General features: G+C 40.3%; 1 protein-coding gene across 11 annotated transcripts in view; it reads left to right on the top strand.

The window, feature by feature from the left end:
• IFTAP (intraflagellar transport associated protein) overlaps nt 1–20,973 on the top strand; it is a 58,747-nt gene that overhangs the window by 22,350 nt on the left and 15,424 nt on the right. For all 11 annotated transcript variants that reach the window (XM_073348020.1, XM_073348010.1, XM_073348011.1 and 8 more), the window contains 3 exons: nt 10,955–11,112; nt 12,125–12,196; nt 14,016–14,082. In XM_073348020.1, coding sequence (XP_073204121.1) covers nt 10,955–11,112; nt 12,125–12,196; nt 14,016–14,082 — 297 coding nt within the window. The remainder of the gene's footprint in view (nt 1–10,954; nt 11,113–12,124; nt 12,197–14,015; nt 14,083–20,973) is intronic.

Here is a 20,973-nt window from a genome sequence, read left to right on the forward strand (position 1 = left end):
GATGTGGTTAGGTCCTATGATGGTGTGCCTTGAATAGCTATGTGGACAGAGTTGGCACCGGGGTGTGTAGCAGGGTTTGGTTCCTGGGTTGGTGTTTGTGTTGTGTGGTGTGTAGTTGCTGGTGAGTATTTGCTTCAGGTTGGGAAACTGTCTGTAAGCGAGGACTGGCCTGTCTCCCAAGATCTGTGAGAGTGAGGGATCATCCTTCAGGATAGGTTGTAGATCCTTGATGATGCACTGGCAAGGTTTTAGTTGGGGGCTGTAGGTGACGGCTAGTGGCATTCTGTTAGTTTCTTTGATGGGCCTGTCTTGTAGTAGGTGACTTCTTGGTACCCTTCTGGCTCTGTCAGTCTGTTTCTTCACTTCACCAGGTGGGTATTGCAGTTTTAAGAACGCCTGATAGAGATTCTGTAGGTGTTTGTCTCTGTCTGAGGGATCAGGGAAACTGCGGTTGTATCTTAGAGCTTGGCTGTAGACAATGGATTGTGTGATGTGGTCTCGATGAAAGCTGGAGGCAAGTAGGTAAGAATAGTGGTCAGTAGGTTTCCAATATAGAGTGGTGTTTATGTGACCATCGCTTATTAGCAGTGTAGTGTCTAGGAAGTGGACCTCTTTTGTGGACTGGTCCAGGCTGAGGTTGATGGTAGGGTGGAAATCGTTGAAATCTTGGTAGAATTCCTCAAGGGCCTCCTTCCCATGGGTCCAGATGATGAAGATGTTATCAGTGTAGTGCAAGTAGAGTAGGGGTGTAAGGGGATGAGAACTGAGGAAGCGTTGTTCATGTATTTATACCTGCTCCTGTATTTTCACTCCATGCATCTGATGAAGTGGGTTCTAACCCACGAAAGCTTATGTCCAGATAAATTTGTTAGTCTCTAAGGTGTCACAAGGACTCATCGTTATTTTTGCTGGTACAAACTAACACGGCTACCACTCTGAAACCTGATACTTCAGTCCATTATAGTTATTATATGTTCTATAATTCACATTCCAAGTATAGGGGTTTAATTTGGATCTTTGATTTTTGATCAGATGCATTAAGAAAACTAAGTCCTTTTTGTGTGCTAATAGAATGACACCCCCAATGCTGTCTGCAGTGCTGTTGTAGCCTTGTTGGTCCCAGGGTATTAGAGAGTCAAGGTGGGTGAGGTAGTATCTTTTACTGGACCAACTTCAGTTGGTGAGAGAGACGTTTGTCTCTCTTCTCACCAACAGAAGTTGGTCCAATAAAACATATTACCTCACCCACCTTGACCCTCAACACTGTTGTTTTGATACTTTTGCACCCAGCAGCAGGCTGGCTAGCAGAGGAAGTTGGAAACTGACCGGCCACTTTTGTGCTTCCAGGTGGCATTTAAGAGGCATTTTCTGTGCTGTTGTGATCAGGTTACTTTAATTCCCCAGTGGATGTTGAGTGGTGTAGTTAGTTCACACTCCATTTAGCAATATCTGTCTGCTTCCTTTTTTTCGTTAACCGCGTTTAAAAAAAACAACAAGTTTAAACTTCAGCATAAGTGGCTATGAAGGTCCTTTACACATGTGAGTTTAACAGCATGAAGCATGGCTGAAAATAACACAAGGGACAGCAATAAATTTACTTTAATTTAAAAAATGGAACAATAGGATGCCATTAACCCCAAGAGAAATTTGTAGTAGGCTTCGTGTGAGTGGTTTTGCCAATAAAAGCAACTAGGCAGTTCAATAAAACTAATTAAATTAATCTGTCATCCCCAGGGAATTTAAGCAGGGCATGAAATAGGGAAACAGCCTCAATTCAGAGCTTTTTATTGATGAGTTTTGCTGGATCATTGGAAAATAATTGGTGGGGAGAAAAAAAGGCTTGCAGTTTTCTATTGATCATAAATTCACTGCCCAAACTCTACGTAATCTCTTTCATCATGGTGTAAAAGCAAATATCATACAGAGTCCTGAAGTTAAAAAACAGCTATGTGGATACAATGGGCTGTAATAGATTCATATTGCAACAATAATAGCTTATCTGTCCTCTGACTGATTTTCATCCTTAGATCTAAAAATATTTACCAAGGGAAGGTAAATAGCATTATCTCCATTTTACAGACAGGGAAACTGAGACCAAGAGTAGGAAAGTTATTAGCCTAAGTTTGCAAAGTGGGTCGGGGCAGATTTAGTGTGGTAGCTGCTAATGGCCATTGAATGACACTGCCTCTCAAAAGTGCATGTCAGCAATTGTTTCTTGCTGTTGTGTGGGATTTCTACATATTATAATCAAACAGTTTTTAAAAAAAGTTATTATTTTGTTTTAAATTGTAAAAGATAAAACATTGCTAGCTTGGTTGCATAACTGACTTTTTTCTATTTCCAGAAAGAAAGTTTTAGAGCAGATTAAGTCATTTCTGGTTTGGATATTTTGCTATAAATCTTTCTACTGTTTTATACATTGTATGGTTGTGTAGTATGCCTATTTATGAAATAGTAATACATAGTATGTAACAATAGATTGGTCTGCCAGAGCACTCTTCCACCAATGATACCAAAATGCTTTGTACATGTCAATTAGCTAAGCCTCATAACAACCAGGTGAGATAGGGAAATATTATCATTCCCTTTTACACATGGGCAAATAGAAGCACAGGGTAAACAAAATTTCCCAAAGTCATATTGTGGATCTGTGGGAAAACCAGGAGCATAATCCCAGTCTTGTGCAGTAGACACTAGACACACTGGCCAAGATTTCCCAAACTAAATCAAGGTGTCTCAAATTGGGCACCTCAGAATTGATGAACTCCAGATCACTAATCACTTTTGAAAATCTTGTCTGTTTCTTCTTTTTATCCAGTTCCCTGCTTGTCTCATATTTTCTATGATAGTAATTGGTATGGGAGAAAGAAATTGTGTGGAACTATTAGTGTCAGGTGATTGGGCCATTTAAATTTCATCCAATTTCGACAATACATGCAATGCTTAATGAAAACAGCTGAGATATCTACCAGTTTATTGAATTCCACCTTTATGAGATCTACATACAACTTTTCAAGCCAGTCTCTGTTCTTATTTGAATATTGTTAGCGTATCACTCAACCGTTCTACTGTCTCTCTTTCCTTGGCAGTTCCCAGTGTATATACATGTTTAGCAGCTAGGAATTGTGCTGGGGAAGCAAAGAAGGATTCTAACTTCTCAAGTAGAGCTTAAAAGCTTGTGGTAGGCTTTGTTATAAAACAGAAAAGTTAATTTAATGAATGCCTTTAGGAACCAAAGACAAATACACCAGGCTTCCTGCAGTCAAGGTGAAAGTAAAGATCTAAACTGTGGCTCTGTCAGTCAAGTTTAAGAGAAGAAGTGGTAATTACCCTTAGGTGTCCTTCATCTTCTTCTGAGAGCCTTTTTCTTGATGCTCCCTGACAGATTTGTGCCCAGTTTTCCCTAAAGAAAGTTTTCCCCCTCTTACTGTGTTTTTTTTGGAGGGAATTAATTATTTCCCCACAGCTGGCCCACCTGCGGTCAGGTCAAGCAATGGTAAGATCACCCTGTAGACAGAGGGAGCAAGCTAATTTCTCCCAGCCAACTTCTGGAGAGAGTCTATATCCCAACCACATGTGCATATAAACTCTCAAGTCCAATGCAAATTGTACAATATATACCTTTAAGAAGTTGCTCCTGGGTTTTTCCACATAGTCAAGTCACCATTCACTTGATTTTTTTAGCCAGAGTTACGTATATGATCTACTGTTTTAACCCTGCCTGGGCCAGATCCTCAGCTGATGTAAGTTGATGTAGCTCCATTAATAGAGGAGCTACACCGATTTACATCAGCTGAGGTTCTGACGTAATATTTTTGTCTTGGATGTTTTGAACCTTTACAGAATTGTTTTTGGCCATTGTTGTGGCACAGACGTTTGTTTCTGTGTTGGAAAAGGTAGGATCTTGCCCATTCAGGAAGCTGAAATGGTCAGGTGAACATGTGCCTTGTGATTCAACTGAGTGGATGCATATTCAAATATGGAAAGTTTTTAGCAACATCACTGTTGAACCGTGGAAGAAAAATATATTTTTTTAAAAAATGGTCAGATGAGCAAAAAAGTGGCACAAACAGGAAATGTTTCCTCTACAAAGTCCAAACACTGACAACATGCAAAGCAAAGCATAGACAAGGAATTATTTTTTAGATATTGTATTTAGGTTACATAAGGAAAAAGGAGAAACATTGATACGGTAAGAGAATAGTTAGGCATCTGCAAATTTAGAGCTGCATTTGTTACACGGAAGTAGTGTGGTACACTAAAATAAGGTAGGTATGTCAGTAGTGGTTGAATTGTACCTGCCAGCAGCAATTAATTTGTTATTGCAGGACGATAAACAAACAAGACAAAGAACCTCAAAAGGAAAGGACTAAACATAAAGCACTTGGACAGAACAGTCAACGTCTAATACTTAGGATTTGATTCTTTATTCATACCAGTGACATTCAGATGTAATTCCAACACAATCAATTGGCCAGATTCATGGAGCACTGATTTACACAAGCTACGGGTCTGGGACAGTGGAGTCACACCAGAATAAAACTGGCATAAGTGAAAGGAGAATCAGACCCTTATCGGTTGCAGTAGAACTTTCAATGAAAATCTGTAGCTAAGTAATCTTTGCTGTTTGCCTATGATCTAGTCTGGGTAAGACCAAAGGAGTATGAGGGAGAGGTCTAGAAGGGCCTGATTCGCCTCTCATTTACACCAGTATAAATTGGGAATAACTCCATTGAAGTCAGCAGAGGTACACTGTCTTAAAACTGGTATCAATGAGAGGCAAATCAGCCCCATAAATGTCCTTGTTATGGAAGGAGGAGATATAATATATGATACAGAGGGGACTAGTCAGGAAAGATCCCAGAAAAGATTCCCTACAGTATTATATTGATTGTTGGCTCTAGTCTTGTTTTAAAATATTTCAAGCTATAGGGCTTTTGTCATTCTTCTTTGGCTACTATTTAATTTAATAGATTTCACTGTCAGGAAATTATCAGATAATCCTGATACCACTCTTCTCTGACTTTGTGATAACTGATTTCACTATTCTTTGAAATAGGTGGGTGACCAGTGGACATCTCTAGGAGAAGCCAGTCCAAATGGGATGACAATTATTTTAAACAATACAAAGGTTGGATAGATGGGCAGAGAGAGCACATCAAGTTGGATACACTTCTCTGATACTAATGTGTTTATAAAGCCTGGCACCTACTTCTCAGAGATATCTGATTATAATTTATGTACCTCACATACTTTAAGGCCAGAAGGGATCATCATGATCATCTAGTCAGACTCCTAACCATTGCAGGCCACAGTACCTCACCCACTCACACGCCTGAATTAGACCCATAACATCTGGCTGAGTTACTCAAGTCCTCAAATCTTGATTTAAAGACTTCAAGTTAGAGAGAATCCACCTTTTACTCTGGGTTAGACTAGCAAGTGACCTGTGCCTCACGCTGCAGAGGAAGGCAAAATTCCCAGGATCTCTGCCTATCTGACCTGGGGGAAGTTACACCCCAACCCCAAATATGGCCATATGTGGACAAGACCCAACAGCCAGACACTTGGGAAAGAATTCTCTGTAGTAGCTCAGAACTCTCCGCATCTAGTGTCCCAGCTCTGGCTGTTGGAGATATTTGCTAGTAGCAGTTGTAGATGGGCCATATGCTATTGTAGGGAATCTCATTATTCCCTCCCCCCTATAGACTTATCAAGACTTCCTTAGAGGTTCATATTTTGCTTTCCCACTCACCCATTCCTGTTTGTTGTTTCATTGCTTTAAGATATTGGCAGTGGAAATTATGAAAAGTAAAACCGAGTTTGGAAGACTTTTTGCAAGTCAAATACATGAATCTTTGCATTATTTCAGGCGTCCTGCTTTGCTACTTTTTATTGTTTTATTTTGGGCCTTTGAGACATGTTATAAATGCCAGTGTGGTATATTTGGGTCTTGGAAGGTAGAGAAATATGGCTGTGAATAATGAGTCAATTATTGCTTATCCAGGGGGAAGGCAAACTGATCCTCCCACTGGCTGGAATGTGGTCCCTCCTTCTTCCCCCATCTCCTTCACAAGGAAGGACAAACAAATGGCTGGCTTTCAGACCACTGACAAAAGAATTTAGCCAAAATATGTCTACAAAATGTAGTTTCTTTAGGTTTAGTCCAGTTTATGATGGAATGTTTTTAAATTACTTATTTATAATCTCTACTGCAACTGCTTCAGGGGAGGCCCGTTACTGAGATGAATGTGGTAAGGAAGCTATGGACTGCTCTAGCTAGTATGTACAAATCAAGAGTAAATCTCACTAGCCCAGGGGGACTTGTGCCCTAGGCTACCACCATAATGTTAAAATCAATCCCCAATTTATATGGTTTAGCCTCATTACAGACATAATAGCATATCTTGTATTTTGTTTGCAGCATGCATTTTCAGCTGCCCTGGGTTGCTTGGATTTTTTTCTTCCCTGTGACTTTTGCTTCCTTTCCAGTCGTGAATCTAGCATCACATTGGTTCTGTGAACATTTCATCAAATGAAATGGAATGGAAGGGCCTTGGCAACAAAAACGTATCTGACAGTACTTCACATGACCCGAGTGCCTGACCTTTGGTTTGGGGAAAGGGACAGTGCTACTGGTTGGTTATTTGGAGTTGGGAATACTACCTGTGGAGATGAAAGGCCTGTATCTGTTGAAATTACACTTGATTGCTTATTTGTTCATTTGATCTGAATAGATTGTCCTTTTGAAATCAAGGGAATAACTGTGCCCCCAGAAAATATATAATCAACATAGTATAATGAGCTTCTGTGTATGTTTTGTGGATTGGAACTGCTCTTCTATGTATCATAGGCCCTATAAGGCTAATGAAGACATTCCTTTAGCTGAGGTTTTAGAGCTGAAGACTGAGTTCTATCTTCATTGCTTCCATGAAGTTCTGAGAGGCTATGCTCTACAGTATAGTAATAATACCTAGCTCTCATACAGTGCTTTTAGTCAGCACATCTCAAAGTGCTTTGCAAATGGAGGTCAGTATTATTATCCCCATTTTACAGATGGGGAAACAGAGGCACAGAATGATGAAGTGACTTGCCCAGCGTCACCTAGGAGGCCAGTGACAGAGCCAGGAATAGAATCCAGGTCTCCTGAGTTGCAGCACAGTGCTCTATGCACTAGGCCACATTGCAGTTTCATACGTTGATATGGATTTGTACCAGGAGGATCATAGAATGTCAGCCTTACATAGCATGGGCTTAATCCTTCTTCCATTGAAGTCACTGAGATTCTTCTTCATTGACTTCACTGAGAATTGGATTGGACCCCTACTTTTCCAGTGTTACATTTGTTGCATTTCTGAAACAAGATACTGGTTGTCCTGGGGGCCCGATAAGAGTGATCAGCTGGAAGTTTGCCTGGTATCAAAATAAATTAAGATACCATTCCTGCAGAATAATGAAACATTAAGAAACCTTTGGAAAAACTTTTGTTTCATGTGTATTAAAATTGTGACCTAGAAATGCCCAAAGAAAGCTCTCTTTGGTCGAGCCTTCTTGTTCCATGAAACACTCAGTTAGATTTTGTAAAACATATGTCTTACACTTCTTGCAAAGCAAGAAATATTAGGGGTGAGATGAAAGAGTGGCACAAAGCTCTGATGAAAAATAGAAATGAAAATGAGATGAGACAGACATTTATGTATCAAATTTATGTTGCCAAATGCATAGACTTGGGAAGCATCTGGCTAACTAAGTAATCAGAGCTTCAGGCCAAACTATTCTGGGGCTCACCAACATCCTTTTGTGACTCGATAGCTCTCAAAAGGAGTTTTTCTCTTTCAGTCCTTAAAGCAGCCTGCTTTAACTTTTGATCTTTTTTTTTAAAAAAAGTAAAGCTTTTCCAATTACTCAGCTTTCTGTTTCTGTTATTTTGGGGAAAAGAAGGATGCCTTCAGATAGAAACCAACCATCTCATTTGTAGGATATTTAGGAGAGGTCTTCTAGTGAGATACAAAGTTGTTTCATTGGCTTGAAAAAAGGGATGGTCGTGAGGGGAATAAGTGGCGAATGCCCTTGTGTCATTTTTATTTTGTCTTTTAAAAAAGAAGCCGGTGGAGTTGTAAAAAAGCAGTGCGAAGTCCAGTGTCCAAGCGGGATATATAGGCAGTAGGAAACACTCAGAGAATCTTGAGCCATACATTAGCGGAGAGAGAAACCTTTCTGTTATTTTACTCTGACGTGTAAAGTGCAGCTTATTTCATTAATTCCTAGTAATATTGGCCTACTACTGCAGCCTTTACTTATATGAGTGAGGACTGCAGGGCTGTGGCCATGGTATTGTCACGATTTGTATACAGTAATGACTGGAGCACAGAGGTGCCCCTGGGGATTAATAATTAACTGGGAGAGTTGATTTCTGAGTATACTAACCCTGAGGCCATCATTAAGTTCTTGGAAAATGCTCCATCCACACTGCACATTGAGTGGTGTTACAATGCATGAGTGATTGTAAATGCATGAGACATGTATGTAATCGTGCCTTAGAAATGCATTGCAGATTGCTTCTTGTTGTTATTAGAAAATGTAATTTTCAAATTAAAAATAAGGCAGATAGACTTGTGCATTTATTATGCATTATGAGCGTAGCTGTGCTCTTGGCATGAAGTGAGACATCCATTTGTGCCTGTTGTTCTAAAGCCATTTAATAATTTACAGTGTAATTTTTTTTATAGAAAAAAGCAAAGTCACACTTTACTATTTTCCTCTTGGCAGCCTCCAAAATATTTTTGTAGTGCTGCAGGAAGAAAACCCTCCTATTGTTCAATGCACGGTCAGTCGTCAATAAGCCGGTTATTAAACAGGTCCTGAACTCTCAGGAATGCCTACACTGAGCTAGCATTGCTGAAATCTGGTTAGGTGACACTGCTAGCTAAGTTCTATCTCAGCAGGTGCACCACAGATACAGGTGTTGGGATTTTCAGAAGCACTCACACTTGTCCTAGCTCTGCTCCTGTTGCAATTGAGGAAATTTTCAAAGGTGCAAAGGGCCATTAGGTGTCACCCATCTACTAATGAAAGTCAAATGAGTCATTTGTGTCTTTGAAAATCTTCACCATTAGTGGTAAGACTTCACTGGGGGCAGAGTGAGGCTAGTGCTGTGTACTTTTGAAAATCCCACCTAGAAGTCAGAGTAGCCATACTATTCTAATCTAACTTTCAGTGCCAGAGAAGTCCTCCAAGAGAACCAGCTTCATTTGAATACATCCCCTTAATCTTTGCACGCAGGAACAAGACCAGTACTAGCATCCTGCTGACGGTTGTCTACTAAAGAGCAAATGTTTCCTAGTGTAATTTCCCCCATCCAGTGGGGTTTCAGGAATGCTTTGGAAAACCAAACCAGGAATGTGCCAGTACAGAGGGTGATCTGCACTCTGCCCTGTAAACTATCTTGGAGGGATCCCAATAAGCACTCACACATGGCTCAAATGAGAGGATTCTTTACTAGGGCTGCCAAGAAGGAAAGGATGCAAATAAACTAGGTACAATAGCTTAGTTGCATACAGACAAGGGTGAACATAGTAATTCCCAAGTTAGCCTTTAGGTAGGTGTCCAGTACAGGGTAGAGTGCTAACCTTGTCCCATGGGGTTCCTCAAGCGTAATACCTGTGGTGTCTCTTCTAGTCTGTTCCTTTATGAGAGGGCTTATAGATTGCTGTGGCCAGATCTCAGTCCCTGAGATGTGTCACTGGGGCCCCTCCACATTGTCCTCCTGTTATCCAGTTATAACATTTGCCTCCTGCCTCCTTCCTGCCAGCTGTTGCACTGTGTGTGACAATAGGCTACAAGCCCAGAATCTCTTGTCTGTATGTCCTAGGACCGAGACAGGCAGAGCTAACAGAAACATTGTCCATAAAGGTGCTTGAGTTCCGCAATTCTGTTGTCCTGGGAGACTTCAAAAACCCACAGTAGCAATGACTCTGATGAAGAAACCTCAGAGCTGTATTTCTTCTCTAGCCACAGTGGGATTCTCCCAAATGGTCTCCATATCCACATACATAAGGGTAGAAGCTTGACCTGGCCTTCATTCTATAGGAGGAGATAGGAGGTACAAGAACTACTCCTATCTTGTATGGCAAGAAGATGCTCCCACAGTATAGGGATATGAAGGAGGAGAGGGAAGTTACTTAGTACATTGGGTGGGATATGGCCTTCTGGGTGCAGGGAGCAGCATGAGAAATGGCCAGTGGGATTTTGTGTAAGCAGCTTCCACACTTGTGCATGTATATGCGTTAGATTATTGAAAGTAGACATATAATTGCTGGAGTGTGTACTGGTGTTGAGGAGCAGAAGTCACATTCTGGTCTGAGTTATACTGGTGTAAATCTGATGTAACTCTGTTGCATTCCATGTAGTTACTCCAGATTTGACTGGTATCAGAGAAGATTCTGGTTCTGTCTGCACTGGTGTTTACTTGCCAAGTGAGGGCATGTGCACAAGTGTGTGCCATTTTGCACAGCATATACATGGTGGCCAACCCCTGAACAAGTACCCCAAAGTGTTTAAATGAAGAGCAAAGTAGCAACCTTCATTAGGAACTGGGCTTTTGTCTTTCTGTTTTTCATTCATTGTGCTATTTTATCTAGTTTTCTGAACAACATATGAGACTGCACAACAGTAGTGAGTACTTGAAGAACAAGGGTAAAGGGGAGTTACTGTGTTTTACATATACAAAATGTTTATTCAATTTTATGAAAAAGACCACACAATACATGTCATAACACACATGCATGTATCTTAAGCTCCAATTATGAATGGAAAATGATATTGAATAGACAAAGGAAGGAGTTATAGTAATAATGCTTGTTCCAACAAGATACAATGTGCATTTGTTATGCATCTTTCTTTTTTCTTGGAGGGTGTATTATGTTTTCTAATGCACTATGATTTCTCCCTGCAGAAGAGGTGAAAATGAAAAGCCAAGTATCTGAAATGGATTCCATAGAAAATACATTTTCGATGCTTGAGTTGTCAAACCAAAATAAACAGAATGTCTCTCCTGTAAGAAACAAAGAGCCATCAGTGTCTCTCTCATCACAGACTCTGGATGAAGACCAGGTAATGAGACTGGCATCAGTCCACAGAGGCAAACATTAAATTAAAGAGAAGATAGGCAAAAAATATTCATGCATAGAGAGGAAGAGGCTCTCCTCTGGCTCTGAAGGCCCTCAGAGAGTGAAGCAGAGGAGATGCACTGGCTGAGTGGTAGTGACTGAAAGCAATATCTGATCTGAAGCAGATTCTGTAGAATCCTATGTCAGGTGTGATGCCCTTAGAGGCACTTGAGGGGAACACACCAGCCATTTGCTCTATCTGTAGAGCAGCTGTAGTATACCGGGGTGTCCAGGCTCCTGCAGGGACCACAGTCCTGTGCGAATGAAACTCAGATAGGAGTTTTAAAAGAATCACAGTCTTTCAGGCCCTTGCATAATACTACTGATAACAGAAGCTTTGTGCTGTTTCTCTCATCAAGAATATGGTTCCATCTTTGGATAAACTGCCTTTTGGTCTCTTGTCTTAGCCACTTGGGAACTGGCTTTGTGCCTTGTAAAGTGCGATGAGACCTCCATGATCTCTTAGTTAATAGAACATCCTAATATTTATCTTTGTTGCTATAGAACAAAAGTTTCAGGCATGATTACACGTTTTTGTCACATTAGTAGTTTAAGAAACAAATCCAGTAATAACTGGATGCACTGGAAACATTGCTACAGTAATAGCACAGAGCATTCGTAATGCAATGAATTGGCTGCTGTAACCTTTACACCTGCCTTCAGGAAAAGAACAGAGAGAGAGACTCCCATTGAAAACATTGCTTCTGTTCTAAACACTGCTGTTGTCCTTATTTTGATTGCTTATTGTGTTTCTCCATTGGACCTAGTTCGGATATATTTAAGATGACAGGTTCCCTATCCTCTGTTCAGAAGCCATTTCATTCACTCTTTTTTTTAATTCTACATACATTTTAAAGGACCTGAACATGCAGTCTTTTTGCAAGTGTAAATCAGTGGGAGCTTTGAATGTGATCTGTATTCTTGCTTCATTTTAATGCACGTAAATATCTCTGCAGATAATGATGGGTAAAGGCTGGAAAGTTGGCTGCTCTAACCAAGGTGACCTCAGTCTGGCAAGAAAGGTGAAGGTAAGATTTGCTTCAGTGCTTTTCAAGGTAGGAATTATAAGCAGAACACATGTAATCTCTGTTTAATGCACTGACTTACAAATTATTTTACTTGGGGTGGGGAAAGTGTCTGGAAATGCAGTGTTTGCTTCCACGATCATTCTGAGGGAAGGAAGAACTCTAGCAGCACCATCTAACCAGTTTTTTTCTGTTAACAAGTTTATATGTTTAATATAAGAGTGTGCTCTTTGTAAGGGCTTAAATTGTAAGGGGCTGGTTGGAGGGATTGGTCTTGAACTGGATGAGATGATTAAACCTTTTGCATCTCTAATTTCTCTGTGGTTCTGTGCTGTAAGCTCAGTGCAGTATGGGACAACTCTCCAACTCAGCAATGCTACTTCAAAGGAGCATAGTACGACTGTGCTCCAGTGTTTGCTCTGGTTTCCAGTTCATTTCCAGGTGTAATTCAAGATGCTCATTTTGACCTACAAATCCCATTCTGGATTGTGTCTCTTCCCTTCTTTTAACCTGAGACTTGAGGTCAGTTGAGATGCTCTATCTGACAATCCCTGAATACGTTTGTCTGCGAGTTGGGGGAAAGGCATTCCCAGTGGATGGTTTCTACTGTGAAAGTTACTCCCGACTTTGCTCCTACTGAGCTCAATTCATTGACCTTCATCCCATGTTGCCAGGGCAATCCATTTTTCCAGGCTTTTTCTAAGGAGCTTGGTTGAGTGGAATGGGAGGGGAAGGTCTTTGTTTTTTAGCATGAGGTTGAGTCATTTTGAGTTTTTTTTGTAATGTGTATGTAGAGACTAGACTGTTCATATGTTCAGAGTTGCAGATAGGCACATTGTTTATTAGCATAGTTTTCTACATCTCCCATCTAAGAAAAGCAAGTTCCAAGCCCAAGGAGGAAAAGTTTCCTGTCATGTCTCTTGTATATATTATATATTTAATCAGTGAACTCATTTTATCATTTATAGGTGCTTAGGAGGGAATTCTATTTTGAATGCTTAAGAAGGTTTCAAATGGGGCAGAGGACTTTTTCTGGCCCTCTACACCCCTCAGCACAGAGGGTGAACTTAATGAGTGAAATTTTTTCAGATTTGAATATTTATAAAGTTGTGCCTGACCCTTATGTGGGCAACACTGTAGGGTGGGGAGAATCTTTGTGCCCCCTCCCACTATGCACCCATTGAGAATTTGAATGATAAAGCAATATTCTTACAAAGCACTTTAAATATGCCTAAGACATTTTAAAATGGCCATTGTTAAGGCTAAAAAAATAATTTAAAAAGTCCTGATTTAAGTCGGAAAAAAATTAATGTAAGTTGTTTCTTTGCTTTTTTCACTTCAGCCAGTTTGAATACTGAAACTGTAATGGTCAGTTTCTCTTTTCTTTAGAGTCAGTTTCACTTTCTGGGTCTCATGCAGTAGATTTCCAAGACTGCAGAGTAACATTTGGCTCTTACTCCATTTACAGAGAAAAATGGTTTTACATTCTTGTAAGTTATGAAAACATTGTTGTTCAAATTAGGCATACTAGAATTTATGAAACATATTTTTCTCCTCCCGAAAACCTAACGTTGATACTAAACTATTTGTTAGTGTTTCTTTAACTACTTTTAAAAATACAGAAAGGATACCAAACATTTCTTTCTTCCTTTCAAATAATATTTTAATAAACTTTCAAACTCCTGTAAAAGCTACAGAGGAGAATGGAGAAACTGATGTTGACAGTCATAATTTTTGCTTTGCTCCAAGTTGCAGTGAGAACAATGGAAAGAATAGACTTCATTTTATTTGTTCAATCTTTTGGTTTTGGGTCTTTTCACAGGTGGGCAATTACTTGGATTTGGAAGATTTTGACACAGATGATGAATTTGGTCAAGGGACATATAGTGGTATGTTTCTTTTCCTTCGCTCTGTGATTGCTCTCTGTCCCTAGTTTCTCCATAATGTCTGGAAGAACCTGTTCTATTCCCTGTTCTAGGCATGAAACCTCTGAAGGATTTCCCTTGCTTTCCCGTGCGCCTGAATGTATGAATTTTCCTTCCTCTTTAGATTCTGAATCAGGCTGTGGTTAGGAAGAAATAACTCACGCCTTCACTCTGGAAGAAAATATTGAAGTCATTTCTTTATCCAAGGTTGTGAGGAGTTCAGTACAAGTGTAACCCCTTGGGGTTAGAAAGCATGGCCCCTTTAAATCTTTTTCCTAACTGGGGAGAGGGAGCAGTGAGAGAAAGGAGGGAAACTCCAGGTGGGGCTCTAGAGCTTGAGAGAGGGAGAAGGGCTGCAGCAAGCAGGCCCTCGCAAAGTGAAGAGAGAGAACCTGCCTGAAGCCCGGGAAGGACAGGGCGGCCGATTGGGGACACCCCAGGACAGGAGCCAGGAGGAGCACTGTGCCGGGGGGAATCGCTTGAGAAGGACAGGCCAGAGCTGGACCCAGTATCACTGCTGCCCAGAGCTGCATGGGGCTGTGAATACTGGGGCTTGTGACTCTGCATTGGGAATAAGGAGGGAGGCTGCTAGTTACTTAAGTGGGGAGGTGGTCGTGCTTTGTGGCTTTGCAGAGAGTGGCAGAAGAGGGGTTTGTTGGGGAAAGTTCACTGGTGCCAAAGATGACCAGGAACACCAAAGACTCAGCACTGGACTGGAACTTTGCTCAGGACTCCTGAACTTTGTATGCATACATATAGCACAGTCTGAGAGGGCAGACACTGAGCAACCACTGGGCCTGTGGGGTCTTGGTTTGGATGCAACCCTGTTCTACTGTTCCCCCTACATATTCCCTTGTTGTTTTTCTCCTCTCATCCCTCTGTAAATAAATATTTCCCTTTGTTATATCCCTTGTACTTTTCCGGTGTGTGTGTGTGTGTGCACTCTGGGGGATTTGGAACAGGTGCCCCTGGGGTGGAAGGGATTTTTCCTGCTGCATTCCTGCGCACGCCTTCTCTTGGCCAGAGCTGCCTGCAGAGCAGACTCCATCTTGGCCACGAGGTTGTTAAAGTTACACAAGTAACAGCCTAAGATTTATTATTCTGCCTACTGATGAATGGTATTTTTTGATAACTGTTCCTGAATTTTTGTCCACACTTATTTTGTCCAGAAATCATTTTGATTTTTGCAAAATTTCTCAACAAGGCTACCAAGAGATGCAGAATCCTGAAGTTCTGTATGTTTTTACTATGGAAAAACAATTTCACTCAAATGTGGACCCACATTCACTATAAATATTTCATTATAGTGTTAACATTTCACAAAGTTGGACCCATGTTGAATTTGTAGGGACATGCCCCACAAGATTGCAAATATTTCATTGCAGATATTTCATACACCTATAGTAATTTTAGCCCCCTTCCCCCCAAAAAAAATCCTACAGGCTCAATTATGCTAGCGTCTGTCCTAGATACTTGTGTGTCCCCCACCACCCACCATTACCACTGTGCTTCAGAGCACCTTACACAGTCTTTAACATATTTATCCTCACAACACACCTGTGAGATAGGAAAGTGAGGCACAGATAGACTATGCAGCAATTAAACACCCATGGCTGGCCCAGGTCAGCTGACTCAGGCTCACAGGGCTATAAAATTGCTGTGTATAGCTGTTATGGTTTGGGCTGGAACCTGGGTTCTGGGGCCACAAGAGGGGGGAGGGTCCCAGAGCCCAGGCTCCATCCCAAGCCGAACATCAAAAATTGTTTAGCCCTGCAGCCTGAGCCCTGTGAGCCAGTCTGTCCAATGGCACTTTTATTCCACCGTAGGGGTACCTTACGTGTCTTGCCTAAGATCACACAAAGAATCTATGGCAGAGTATGGAATTGAATGGAGGGTTTTGAATCCACAGTGAGTGCTCTAACTGCTTGACTATCTTTCACTTCTCTGTGTGTACAGAGCTTCCATTGAAGCCAGAGGGCCTGCAGGATTGGGCCGTCAGTCAGGAGAATATGAGGTCTGGCTTTAATTCGCAGAAGAAAGCAAATAAAGAGTTAATGTTTCTTCCTTCACCCCTGGCATTTCAGAACACAGGCTCTGATATTGCACTCCTACATTAGGTCCGGATGGCAAAGGTTTCTATTCAATGTGATGGTCCTTAGTTCCCTCATTTTTCCCTTTATAGATTTCTAGGACTCAAGTCTGAATACTCTCTCAAATTCTAAGTATATCTGTTAAAGAATTAAGGGTTCCATGACTGCAGTGAGTTTACTCTCTAGGCTGCCTTTTGACTGGAAACCTGAATTCAGATCTGGTTTATATCACTAGTGAAATGAATTAAGTCAACTTAATCTAGTCCATAGTGAACACCTGTATCTATTTCAGAACAGGTGACAAGGTGATAGCTCTGAAATAATTGGCAGTAGGGCTGTAGATTAATCGCAGTTAACTCATGCGATTAACTCAAAAAAATTAATCGCACTGTTAAACAATAGAATACCAATTGAAATTTATTAAATATTTTGGGATGTTTTTCTACATTTTCAAATATATTGATTTCAATTACAATACGGAATACAAAGTGTACAGTGCTAACTTTATATTATTTTTTATTACAAATATTTGCATTATAAATATGATAAACAAAAGAAATAGTATTTTTCAATTCACCTCACACAAGTACTGTAGTGCAATCTTTTTATTGTGAAAGTGTAACTTACAAATGTAGATTTTTTTGTTACGTAACTGCACTCAAAAACAAAACAATGTAAAAATTTAGAGCCTACAAGTCCACTCAGTCCTACTTCTTGTTCAGCCAGTCGCTAAGATAAACATGTTTATTTACATTTACGGGAGATACTGCTGCCTGCTTCTTATTTACAATGTCATCTGAAAGTGAGAACAGGTATTTGCATGGCAATTTTATAGCTAGCATTGCAAGGTATTTACATGCCAGATATGCTAAACATTCGTATGCCCCTTCATGCTTCGGCCACCATTCCAGAGGACATGCTTCCATGCTGATGATGCTCATTAAAAAAGTAATGCGTGAATTAAATTTGTGACTGAACTCCTTGGGGGAGAATTGCATGTCTCCTGTTCTGTTTTACCCACATTCTGCCATATATTTCATGTTATAGCAGTCTTGTATGATGACCCAGCACATGTTCGTTTTAAAAACACTTTCACTGCAGAATTGACAAAACATAAAAGAAGGTACCAATGTGAGATTTCTAAAAATGCTACTGCAGTCGAACCAAGATTTAAGAATCTGAAGTGCCGTCCAAAATCTGAGAGGGATTGGGTGAGGAGCATGCCTTCAGAAGTCTTAAAAGAGCAACACTCAGATGTGGAAACTACAGAACTCAAACCACCAAAAAAGAAAATCAACCTTCTGCTGGTGGCATCTGACTCAGGTGATGAAAATGACCATGTGTCGGTCTGCTCTGCTTCAGATCGTTATCGAGCAGAACCCATCATCAGCATGGACACGTCCTCTGGAATGGTGGTTGAAGCATGAAGGGATATATGAATCTTTAGTGCATCTGGCATGTAAATACCTTGCGACGCTGGCTACAACAGTGTTATGTGAATACCTCTTCTCACTTTCAGGTGATATTGTAAACAAGAAGTGGGCAGCTTTATCTCCTGCAAATTTTAACCAAACTTGTTTGTCTGAGCGATTGAATGAAGTAGGAATGGGTGGACTTGTATGCTCCAAAGTTTTACATTGTTTTATTTTTTAATGCAGTTATTTTTTTGTACATAATTCTACATTTGTAAGTTCAACTTTCATGATAATGAGATTGTACTACAGTACTTGTATTAGGTGAATTGAAAAATACTGGTTTTTTTTACAGTGCAAATATTTGTAATAAAAATAAATATAAAGTGAGCACTGTACACTTTGTATTCTGTGTTGTAATCAAAATCAATACATTTGAAAATGTAGAAAACATCCAAAAATATTTAAATAAATGGTATTCCATTATTGCTTAACAGTGCAATTAATCACACGATTAATTGGCATTTCTCACTCATGGCAGATCCAGCACTAGAATAGCACAGATGATGGTCAGGAGTGAAGAGCACTGGCAAAGGTGTATAATAGCTTGCACTGCAGCTTCCCACACTTGCCTAGCTGTATCATGCACTATCAGTCATTTTTGTGAGCATTAATATTAATCACATACATTTAAAAACACAGAGTTAAACAGATTGCATTTAAAGAGGTTGAAAACTACAAAAATGATCATCTGCTTGCCCTGCCTAAAAATAGATTTATGGTAGGAATACAAACCATGTTGGGTTAATTTGGCAACTGCTGCTTTTAAGGGTGATTATAAAATAATGGTACCGTTCTACCTTCATTACTGCAGATTTATCACTGGGCTAACAGTTATCCTTTTATGTGACACTTGATTTGGTTTGCAGTAGCTGCTCTCCTCAGCTTGTCCCATGAGAAAACCTTCATTGCACAATACCCTTTAATGCAGGAGTAATCCTTATCAACACTCAACAATCTACAGTGTACATAACTGCACATAGCAATGCTCTGACTGCTAGACCTCACTGACTGGTTTGTATCTTGTATGGTAAAACCATCATAATAAGCCTAATGAGAATGAAGGTATTGTCCCCTCTACTGTAGAATACACACCTGTAAATAGTGTAAATCTTAAAAAAATTGTTAATCAACACAAGACAGTGCAAAAAGCATAATTGATCGCAGGTGTTAAAATGTCCCAGTTCAACCAATACTTTTTTTGGGTTTATCCTGGAAGAAATCACACTCTTTTTCTTTCCTTTTTTAAATTCTGAGTTCAACTAACCTGTCCTTCCAGGGCCAGATGTAGCTGCTGCTTATGAACAAAAGAATTCATAGAAATACAATGGCCTCTATAAATCAGCTGGCCAATGTATAAAAAAATTATAGTTAGTTTAGTTAGACAGCAGTCTTGCAACTGAAAGCCTGGAACTAGTGCTTTGAATTGTGGGAATTTGACATAACTCTGGTTAGCCATGCAAATCTCATTCCCCAAACCATAGCTTTAACCCACAGTGTACAGACAGCACATGCATGGTGGGCCATTTAATCTCTCTCTTTCTCACTAAATTTAATCTCTGACTGTAAATAGCTTAAAGCAACAATACAAAGGATCAGGAATTCTCATGGGACATTGAGAAATACCTGGTTTCCATACTGTGGCAGCATAATTCATTTTACATCTAACCTTTTTCAGGAGTGTTGACAAATCATTTTCTGCACTGCTCCAAGAATGGCTCAGTTATTGGGTCTTCTCTCAGTAAAATGTAAAATTAAAAAAAAATCCTGTACGCATAACATCGATAAAAATCTTAAGGACACAAGTAAATATAAATGCAAAATGATTCTGAGTGCTGTATGAGCGGAACAGCATCAGAAATAATACCACTTAGCACTTATATTGCACTTTTCAGCTGTAGATCTCAAATGCTTAATCATTATCCCCATATTACTGATGGGGAAATAGAAGCACAAAGAGGGGCTTAAGTGATTTGTCCAAAGTCACTAGGAGAACCCTCCCGACTTCTAGTTTTAGGGCCTTTTCATGGACCACACCCTCTCCCAGTTTAGCTTAAGCTTTCTATATATAACCTCCTGATTTTTAGGGGTTCATAACTTCATGGTAAAAATGCCCTCCAAATACGAGCTCACTGGAACTTGGCATTCTGTAAAAGACAGTCACTGTCACTTCCAAAACTTCTTTTAAAGGTGATGTGCAAGAGAACTAAAGTAAAATGGTGCGTACACACAGAGACATATTCAAATAATTCCAAGAGATAATAAAAGAGCTATCTGGCTATTGATAGATAAGATTTGGGTTTAAAGAGATTTTATTGCATGATGTGATTCCCCCTCCCCAGGGCTCACCGTCTTTTAAAATCTCTATGGAAAATTAGTGACCAGAAAAAACAGATTTCCTTGTAATAAGTGAATCAGGGCACATATATGGAAATATTATTTTTTTATTGCTAAGGGCCACTCCCAGGTTATGATGCATGAGCTAACACTGCTTCAAATAATTCTTGGCAGTGCAGATTATAATGGCTCTGAAGCCTCATTTCAATTTACTGGGGAGAATGTTCCACGTACTGGGATGGGGAATCTAGTGTGTGACTCATCTAGAGCCTGATCTTACCCCATTGAAGTAAATGGGAATTTTATCATTGACTTAATTGAGAGCAAGACCAGGCCTTAAATACAATGATACCAGTATCAGAGGCCTGTCAATGGGCTACTTGTGTGAATAAAGGTTTGCAATATTGGGCCTTAGGACCGGCAGCGAAGAATAATACAGTATCCTGTTGAAACTGCAGGGTAAATACTGGAATGCAGAAGGGAGTAATTTTCTAAGGCCCCAATTCAGCACATCCCCATTCAGCAAATTACCTAAGGCCTGGTCTACACTGGGGGTGGGGGAATTGGTCTAAGTTACGCAACTTCAGCTACGTGAATAACGTAGCTGAAGTCGACATACTTAGATCTACCTACCGTGGTGTCTTCGCTGTGGTAAGTCAACAGCTGATGCTCCCCCATCGACTCCGCCTGTGCCTCTTGCTCTTTGGAGTACCGTTAACGGAAGAGCGCTCGGCGGTCAATTTATTGCATCTAGACTAGATGTGATAAATCAACCCCCGCTGGATCGATTGCTGCCTGTCGATCCAGCGGGTAATGTAGACAAGCCCTAAGTTTGTGCTTAAGTAAGGAATTTGCTGAATAGGGATGTATGTAAGCATTTACAGAATGGGGCCTAAAGGTCTAATTGCAATACACTCATATTGAGTGGCATCTTCCTCCGCAAATAGTCCCATTGG

The sequence above is a fragment of the Lepidochelys kempii genome, chromosome 6 (assembly GCF_965140265.1).
Source record: "Lepidochelys kempii isolate rLepKem1 chromosome 6, rLepKem1.hap2, whole genome shotgun sequence".
Taxonomy (NCBI): domain Eukaryota; kingdom Metazoa; phylum Chordata; order Testudines; family Cheloniidae; genus Lepidochelys; species Lepidochelys kempii.